The 10,079-nt window shown below is 38.0% G+C and overlaps 1 protein-coding gene across 3 annotated transcripts in view; it reads right to left on the reverse strand.

Annotated features, from left to right (window-relative positions):
• Positions 1–9,848, reverse strand: part of ATP2C1 (ATPase, Ca++ transporting, type 2C, member 1) — a 49,806-nt gene extending 39,958 nt beyond the window's left edge. For 2 of the 3 annotated variants that reach the window (XM_009331256.1, XM_009331257.1), the window contains exon 1: positions 9,678–9,811. In XM_009331256.1, coding sequence (XP_009329531.1) covers positions 9,678–9,683 — 6 coding nt within the window. In that variant the 5' untranslated portion in view covers positions 9,684–9,811. Of the gene's footprint in view, positions 1–9,599 lie in introns of all 3 variants that reach the window. The other variant, XM_009331258.1, reaches the window with a different exon arrangement.
• Positions 9,849–10,079: the final 231 nt, after the last annotated feature.

Below are 10,079 nucleotides of genomic sequence, written 5' to 3' on the forward strand. Positions count from 1 at the left end.
CTGAAAAAATGATAGTTTTCAAAAACATAATAAAAAGGTGTTTCACTGAATACAAAACAGATTGAAACTTACAAGCTTCTTAATTCCCCAATCTTCTGTATGATTAAACTATATGTGATGTATACTAAAAAGTTTAGAAAGCTCAGATCCTACTAAGCATGTTCTGCTCCAGTTCTGTACAGTTCAGAGCCAGGACGGTAGGTGCGGAGGGGTAACGACAGATAGATCAACTACTGTGGACATCAGTGCACACAGTAACATAATAAAATACCAAGTGCTTACCTCTTCCACACTGTCTGGCATCCTGGAAAGTACACAGGGCTAGAGATCAGCTAGATGTCAGTGGGCATAGAGGCCTGAGTCTCTGTGTGTGTGCACGTGGACGTTGGAAACAGTTCCCGCTAGGCAAAGACTCTTGGCTGTGAAAGGTATCTTTAAGGAAAAGACTCTACCCAGAATGGAAGTAATCCTCTTTTCTGTCAGTTCCGTCAGATATGAAGCATCAGTGCAAAGTTTTCTCCTACTTATTAGGACACAGTGGCTAGAGGTTTTAGAGATCTATATCTTTAGCCACCTTATTGTCCATCTTCAAACTCTCCATTTAAATAGGTCATTGCTCAGCATCATGACTGTGATTCCACAGTCACCTTCTAGCAATGACCTTAAAAATATCTATTTCATTAGATGTTTTGCCATCTTTGCCTCCCCCAGTCATCTAGAAGGCAAGATACTCCTAGAACCTCAGTACAGGTCCCAGCCACAGAACAATGACCACGTGATGACAAGACACAGCAAAAATCCAAGCACAAAAAAAAAAAGCATTAGGCATGCTCAACAGTCATAGTAAGTCCTAGATCAACTGCACACACAGAAGCAAACCCTGGATGCATAGCAGGATTCCAGAAGTGGAGGCAGGGTGGAGAAGAGCCCTCAGACCATTCTGGAACAAGCAACACCCAACACGGTTGTGACTATGATGCAACTTCCTCCGTGAAATTCTGCCAGATGTTAACAGGAATTAAATCTCCAGAGAAATTCACCAGTTATGCTAGCAAAAGAAGCAGATGGAAGTAGCTGAGTGTGGTGGATACAGATTTAATAAAATAAATAAAAATCAGTGCAACCAAGTTCACAAACTATAAACGCAGACAAGCGACAAACCTTGATTAAGTAAATTCCATTATTTAATGTCTTATTCTTGGCTTTTGAACTAATTTTTTAATGATACGCAGAAAATTGGAAGTTATATTCAGGAAGGCTTCATCTATACAGACTGTACTGATGTAGTTTTTTGTACCTCACATGTGATTAAATCTCAAAGACCAATTACTTCCTGTATTCTCAACTAGCAATTTCTCTAATGAGTCTCAAAACCCTGTAAATTTAGGTCTGAAAAATACCCAAACACTGTGACTGACCAATAAACCCCTATAACAGAAGGCTCAGAGGAGATGGGCAAGGGCAACATGTCCACGAAGCTCAGTAAATAATGTAGAGCGTGACTAACCACAGCTGTTGCAAAGAGGATAACTTTACCTCAACACAATGGGGACTGGAGGGTGGGCTTTGCTTTGAATAAACAGTTAACATCAGTTGAGTGGATCAACTGGCAGTATGAATGTTTCTCCCCAATTTCATCAAAAGAATGTGAATGAGTTAGCCAGACCAGCATGGGGGGATATATATGTGACTCCGCCCAACACATGCACTGAACAACCAACAATATTTCAAAGAGAGCAACAGGCTTGAGCTGGTTTCAACCCACATATTCCTTTCCGGCAACTGGGGATGCCAAGAGTCATGACTGTGAGCATATTATAGAGACTGGTAATGGGAATCACATTGGTATTGTGATTGAACTGTGTATTGCAATTTCTGTATTTTTCTAAGTGTAACTTACAAAATATACTTAAAATATCATACAAATGTATCATTCTGCTAAATCAGAAATCCCACGTAACATCAAGTATCTTCAAATATACACATTTGATATTAAACATTACACCCTCTGTACATGGATTATCTAAAAGAACCCGGTCAGACAAATACCTTTATGGGAAATAACGCTGCTTTCTTAGAGCAACAAGTAAAGTGCCAACACTCATTCAAGACAAACATCCACGACCAATTTGCAAAGAGTATTTTACTTGCCACTGCAAAGAGCTGTCCCTTCCCATCCCCAAAAGGTTGAAGTCTGTAGATTAATGAACCACTTGTTTTCTACCAGGCACTGTTTGCTCAGGAGAAGAGATACTTTTTTGAAAGCTTTGAAGTTACTGTCTACTGTCTTCATTTGAACGGACTCCTTTGGAAAAGTGTGATGATTTTTCACTTCTGGGGAAACAGCTGCAGCAGCCCTGTATTCTAATATTCAAAGAAATTTGTTCCTATTCAACAGTATTTTAGTTTAAACATTTTACCAGGAGTCCTCACATCAAAGGAAGTGCACACAGAAAAGTTCTGTCTCTAAAAAAGCCATAAGGAAAGAGAAACACTAATTTGCATTAATGAGTTCGCCTTGCAGAGTAATTTCTACCCTGGGAGGTCCCATAGTTTCAGCCTCTTGCTATTGTGTGCTATTTTGTAAGACTTTACAGAAAATGGGCAGTATTCAACCTGGCACAGACACCACCCATTAACCAAAGAAATATAAATACCCAAACTATGAGAACAACCTGCTAAGCTGCCCCATGAGCCTGAAAAAAAAACTGCCTTGTATTTGAGTACTATTTCAGCAGTGCTTAGGACTTTCACTATGGCCAACCACCAGCCATAACGCAGAACTGTACTCCTTGGTACACAACATTTCTGCATTTCTGACCAACTAAGAAACAGAAATCCGAATACTGGCACCAACCGTCTTGAATCTCAAGGTTTGCCCAATCTTAAGAGTTGTAAAATATTTGAGAGAGACACCTATCCCCAACCCCATCTACTTTCAGGCAATGTAATAAAAACTACGATGCTCCATTTAACATCCAACTTAGTAACTCTACAGTAGTCTATAAAGCTCAAGAACTATTTTCAAGTACTAAAAATACTTAAGTACTAAACATATCTTCTAAAAAAACCACTTCTCTGAGAAACACATCTCCACAATCTGAAACGCATCTTACTCTTTCAGGACGTTTCACCATGTCGTCTTTAATTTAAAAAAAATAGAAAGGAAAGTAGGACATCTAGTTCAACTGAGGCTACCAGCACAACAGCAAAGCTAAGCAATTTTCTGTAATCGTAGTATATTCCATGTGGTTATCTTGCAAGCCCTGTGAATGACAACTGCCTGCTCTCTAGCTAGAGAAAGTATTTCACAAAAATAATGATACCTTAACTTGACTGCCGTGCTGTAGATTGTAGGAGTAATGGCAACAAAAATTCCGACTCAACCCCCACCACCACATCTGTCCAAACCACCTTATCTTCCTTTAGCCCATTTATGTAGTACACAGTTGAAACTTAAGAATGCCAAACATTCAAACTTTGTATTAAATCGCTACAAAAGATTTACCATTTAGAGCATTTCTGTATACTCTGGAGGATGCACTATGATGAATTTAAAGCCTCGTTGCTGAAAGCCTTGAGGTGGCATCAGAGTTACCAAGAATGCATTGACAATGATTGGCCAAAATATTCAGCTTTGATTCTTCCTGTTCAAAAAAACTCCTTGAACACTGGAAAAGTCTGTTTGAACATTTCATACATTTGTCATTACTTATTAATCAGAAGAAAAAGATACAGAATCCTAAGCACACACTAAAATGATCAAATCAATGCTAAAGCCTTGATGAAAGCGAAGTTTACCTATAATAGCACTGGGTCAGTTCAGAAACTCATCACCCAAGGAAGAGAGCACCGATGGCTGTATCCCACTTGACTCCAAATAGCATACACCTCTGCTTAAATCCTGATTCACACGAGGCCTTTTAGAAGTTGAAGGCCAAAAGACTTCGGGTTTAAATATCAGCATTTATCTTGCCAGAGAGTTGCTAATTTCTAGAAGATAACATCTACACTTAGAAATAAGATCATATGGCTCCTCTCCAATAGTCTGCTTCTATCTCTCAACACTTTGAAGTGCTGAGCTTCTCAAAATGAAGGACAGCACTTGAACAGCAAACACTAATAAAGAATTTTAGCACCCCGCGATATACTAGTACTGTATCCATGACATGCAGACTTTAGTTACCATATAATTTTATTAAGCAAAAACACCAACAGAAATACTTGCTCAGTATTTATTTGTTTAAAATAATGAAAGAAGCTCCAAGACCCAGTCGTTGGTTATATCCTTGACAGCTATGCAGTTACTTCATAATGTGACAAAATAAAATTCTCATTAAAAAAATCCTGAACTTACTGTTTACAACAGTTCTCAGGACCAAGCCAGTGTCAGTGCCAATTTAAATGCAAACATAACTCACTGCATAATTACTCTACTTATGGTAATAAGCTCTCTTATAATTAGTATCAAGAAAGAAGCAGCATTGTATTCACCAAGCTTTTTTTTGTAAATTATGTATGCAGAAAAAAGTGCTGCAGAAAATTTATGACTTAAAAATATTTTAAAAGCCTTTGTAAAAGATTCTGTAGGCTGTATCTGCTAACCCATTATCCATTTTATCCCTTCTAACTGTTTAGAGTAGAATGTTTAGAAAACAAAAAACTTGTTTGGAAAACAAGAAACAGATGCTTGTCCCAAATTTATACCTTGATTACTCTATTTTCCTTCTCTTCTTCGCATTGTAACTTTATCATTCCTTCTAGTTTCTACAAACCACACTGTAAATGCCAATTTTATCATCCAGTGTCAATTAGGTATCACCTGAACTCTTTCACCAATTCAAAAGCAGGTCTCACAACTAAAACCTACTTACTAACTTATTCCACTCTTGCAAAATTCCACCGTGATCGATGGGTGAATTTATATTGAACTGAAGCTATGACTACATAAAAAAGTGAGTCAAGCTAATGCTTATGCTAAAAGGTCGTCTCACTGCTTTGTCCCTCATTGTTTTCGACATTAACTGGATGCTTCATGAGCCCATTCAATTTACTAATTCAACAGAAAGCTGTCCAACAGGGGGCAAGGGGAAAGAAGGGCTGGGCTAACCTTCTGCCAAGCTACCAAGCCAGACAAACTCAACAACCATGACAGCCAACGCAACACATACAGCAGGAACACAGCTGTATGTAGGATCTTCTTTCAGCAGTAATGAGATCATTTCATTCAGTCCTATAGAAGAGCATCCCAAGATCACCGCACACTTGTCAAACTCTTCACCAAAAAAGCAAGCAAAAACGTTTGTTTCTCTTTTGTTAAATTAGCTACCCTGAGAACTGTCTGCATTTTCCTTACACCACTGTTTTTCCTGATTCACTAAGAAGAGATTATGCCATAGACTCCCCATATAAAGCAGTTACAAAGCTAGCAAAATAATAAACATACATTCTGCCATGTCTGAACTCAAGCAGATTCCATATTAAACCATTCTAGGTTATTACAGATTAACATTTCTGATTTATCTGCATGGGAAAAAAAAAAGGGAAAGGAAAGACTAAAACTATGTAAATGCTCCGTCAACCAGTCAAACAACAGATTAAAACATGACACTGACTGTTCAATTTGAAAGGATATCTATGTTTCTAACACAAGACAAGCGCTACATTAACTTAGCAGTTATTTATCAAAGTACTGTTAAAAGATAGGAAGGTTATCTACTAGAACTGGCCTTTAGTAAAGACTCTCCACTTTTTAAAAAAAGAAAAAAAAACCTCTCTCACCTTATCCTCCAAGTTAAACAGAAGAGATGTGACTTTTTTGCCAACATAAGTTTAAAGTATCAGGTTCTAATTTTCTGCAAGCTGCAGATGGTAAGAAACAGTAATTAATGAATATTAAAATTCTTGTTTTACCTATTAGTTTATTAACAAATCATCTACATGTCAAAAGGAACATGAACTGCTGTGATAATACCAAGTCCATTTCAGAATTTCTAACATTTTCCATCACAAATTTCATTCTTATTGTTTTGGATATTACTTTCATGAAACAACTGATGCCACTCTGGAACAATTTAAATTGTTTTCAAGTCACTGCTGCCACAGGCATGCCTTCCCCCTCTGTTTTCAGTTGCATGTACGCACTCTCCACCCCTTCATCAGTACTTAGAGCTGCCTAATCCATGATGACCTAGCCCAGGGTGCTAACTCACTGCCCCCCAAAACCAAAATCTATTCACTGATCTTCAATGTGTTAGTTTAGCAACTAAGCCCATTTTCACCATTTAAGAAAAACACCCATGAAACTCATTAGGATATTCAACCACACTTCAAGCACACGACAAACAAAAACGATTCATTTGTCATCTCAGGATTATGTGAAGAACTAAAGCATTTTTTTCAAAGAAAAAAAATTACTGACTTATACCTCACTATTCAACCAATTATCAAAATTATCCTGAAATTACTACTGACAGACTATAGGCTGAAATTAACAGTCATCTTCGAAGATTAGCTGAAATTAACCAGGACTCAAAACAATGAAGATTAAGGAGGATTTCAGGATCACCATATGATGTTCTTATTACTTACAGTAAGTCTGGTCTGAGTTTTTGTACCAACCTTCTACATGATTTTGGGAGAGTGTTTTTGGTTTACAGGTGGGAAAACGTTACTCTGACCTCTTCTGCTGGGCACTTAACGATCTGAATACAAATGCTGCAGAAGGCCTTGGTAACAAAACAGTACTCCAATTTAACAATTTGTATTTGTAATCATAGTCTGACCTCAGAGCAGAGAAGCTCAAAGTTGATGTAACCTAAACTGTATTCTTTATTTTTCTCCTGAAAGGTAGTCTTCTACGACAATCTTCAGTAGAACAAAGAACCTGTCACAATCTCAAAGATGGTGATAAAAAAAAAATTCAGACTACAGTTATAGAAAATTACTTAAAATGTCCCAAAGGCATAAATGGAGAGATCCAAAAATTACAAAGCCTAGTTTGCACTCAGAGTTATGTTTTGTCTAAACAGCTGCATGTTCTCTTGACTGCCTACAGTTTAAGAAAAAGCTCTGCTTATGGAAAGAAGTCACAAAACTCTATCTTTCAAACAGAAACAGAAACATCATTCCTCTAAGTCATGGTTTTATTGAGCTAAGCAGAAGTCTTCTTATGATGGGAAATTCTCTCTTCCCCATTACTATGAGACATGAATTTTTGCGGAAGTTTAATCATCCCAACACAAGAGACGGAAACCATGAAGTCTTGGGACAAAACATTAGCTAGCTTAGAGTAAACATACAATACTGCTTATGAAAACTGAATTAACACAGGAAAACATTAGTTTTCCAAACCATCTTATCACTTCCCAATCTTGAATATTCATCCAAATACAGGAGGAAAAAGAATCTGCCATCTCTTGCTCAATATCCAAATTAAAGAGACCTTTCAAACACAAACTTGCAAACCAAAAAAAGTTAAAAGATATTATAACTGTAATCTTTGTTCTACAAGATTACAAAGATTCTTCAGCTGTTTCCTGGAGAAAATACATTAAGGATCCCCTCAAGAGTGCTGAAAAGTTCCAATGTGCTGCTAGTGTCTAGCTGTCTCAATGTCAAATGGATAGAAAAAGAAGAGCTCAGAAATACCAAGAACACCAAAACAGACGGTAGACAGTTGTAAATACATGTGCCTGTCTGGAGACTCACTTATGGGGGGAGGGGGTGGAAAGGGTGGAGAGAAAGAGTGGAGAGGAAGTAATTCAAATGTTAAGAGAACCAACTCGGTCATCTTTTTATTCATACTGAAGTTTAGCTTTCCTCCTACCCCCAGAAGCCTACTCCATTTTGAAAGCCCTCAACAAACCACAGCATTTTTTCCTGCCTTTGAAATACACATCTGATCACCTTTTATTTTTCCCCTAGATAAAGCTTTTTTTTTAATAAGTTACTTCTATCATACAAATATTACTAATTTTTAAACATAATTTATGTATTCCGTAAGAAACATAAGAAATACCATCTTTGTGCTACCAGCATTCAGAAGAATTAGAATGGGCCATCCTATCATACACAACTTGATTATAAACTACACCTAAGATATACTATTTATTTGGTAATACAACTAAAAGGCATTAAAAGTCTTCCTGCCATTTTGGTTTTGGCACACGAATGTCAGACAGCTACTTTTTTCCCCTCTAAATGTATTCCTATTCACTGGCATTATATTCACTTTGCTTCCCCTGCCCCCAGTGCTGCCCATTCAAAAATCTTTCATTTGCAACGCAGCGACTGAAATGCAAAGGCACTGACACTACTTCTATCAGGTATCTAGCCTCCCCCCCACCCAAAAAAAAAAAAAAAAAAAAAAAAAAAAAAAAAAATCAATCTTCTAGAGACGCTCCCCCCCAATCCAAAATTCCTTCTACCTGACAAGTTCTGTGCTCTTTCTAACAAATATTCAGCTAGAAGACGTGATCAATAGAATTAAGAAAACTCTAACATTATTTTGAAGTTAGAAGAGAGTTCTGGCATGCCAGATTATAATAACCTACATAGTTTTCAACAGAGGTTGGACTTCACAATTTCTACAACTTTCCAGCCATGGAAGACAACCGTATTTTGAAACAGAACAATATCCAACCACAGAAAATAATTTAGTTAGTCTACACCACAAACTCAATCCAGTTCTTCAAGTCAAACTATTAAAAAAGCACCATTCTTCAGAAAGGAGCTCCTTTTCCTCCCACCCCAATGTCTCACATAACAACCTATAGCAAAGGAAATCCAGCAGCCATCTTAAAAAAAAAAAAATCCATCTAATTTCTTCAAAGAATACTGATGACGTAAGGGAGGTGGGGGAAACAACAGTTCTTTTCTTATATATATATAGTAATAAAAATAACACTTCAGAGATTTTCAAAACCCAGAGTCAAATAGAAAGGGAAAAAAAAAAAAAAATCGGTGAAGCTCAGTCACTATCACCAATGCAAAGGGGCTTTCAAGGTTCCCACAGCATAAACTGAAGCCCAACATGGAAAAACTGAAGTCCCTGGATTAAGTCATTTTCAAACTAGACAAGAAGGAGAAAGCATAATAGAGCAACTTCTTTCATTACACAGAGTTTGCAACTTTATACCAGATCTTTCAAGCGGTAGAACTCAAAACTTCAGTGCCACTTTTTAACTAAATACTGTCCAAGAGAACAAAATTAAGTCATTTTTAAGAACACAGAATATGCACAAAAATATTCCGACACAAAATGCTTCTCAATTTCACCCTGAAAGATAAAATTTAACAAAAGCATATAATCTAAGCAAACATCAAGCAACTAATGCTCAGAAGCCCCTATTCTAAATAAAACAAGAGATTTCTACTCTGAACACATACAACACTAACAGTCAATAGATGTTTTGAGTATCTGTCAAGAGAGAATAAAATCTGGCTGAATAGTTCAACAAACAGCACTACAAATAAAGAAAAACGATGGTCCTACAATTCTTAAACCACAAAATGCAGGTCAAAATTCCTACTACCACGAGATTAACATACGAGAGCAACCCTGCAAACCCCTGGAACGGTAAAACATACACACGCACCAGTAGGAGTTGTCACCAAATTGCATGCAAAAATCCTCTTAGCTCCAATGAAGTCAGTGACTCTGATGAGACCTTTACCTTCATTTTCCATCGAAATTGTACTTGAGTCGATCGTTACAAAAGTCTTTAGCAACAGCAGCGCTGGAGCGGGAGCTGAAAGGTGAAGAGAGAGATGCCCCAAGATCCCAGGCAATCACACTGCTCCCTCTGCCCCCACCTGCAGCAACATCTGCAAGAGAAACCAGCGCTAAAAGAGGGGAAAACAAAAACCAAAACCCCAGCAACAACAGCCGAACCCTACAGGTCTCCACCGCCCTTCCATTCACGGCAGCGCGGAGCAGGGGCACGCACGCAGGCAGCCCGCAGAGCTGTCAGAGACCGCCAAGGATTAGGATTAGTTGCCCAGCAGCTACAGCACCACAGAGCAGCGCCGCCGCTTCCCCATCGCCACAAGCGCCGCCAACAGCCTCGTCCCGCCCG

The sequence above is a fragment of the Pygoscelis adeliae genome, unplaced genomic scaffold, assembly GCF_000699105.1.
Source record: "Pygoscelis adeliae isolate BGI_AS28 unplaced genomic scaffold, ASM69910v1 Scaffold99, whole genome shotgun sequence".
Lineage (NCBI taxonomy): Eukaryota > Metazoa > Chordata > Aves > Sphenisciformes > Spheniscidae > Pygoscelis > Pygoscelis adeliae.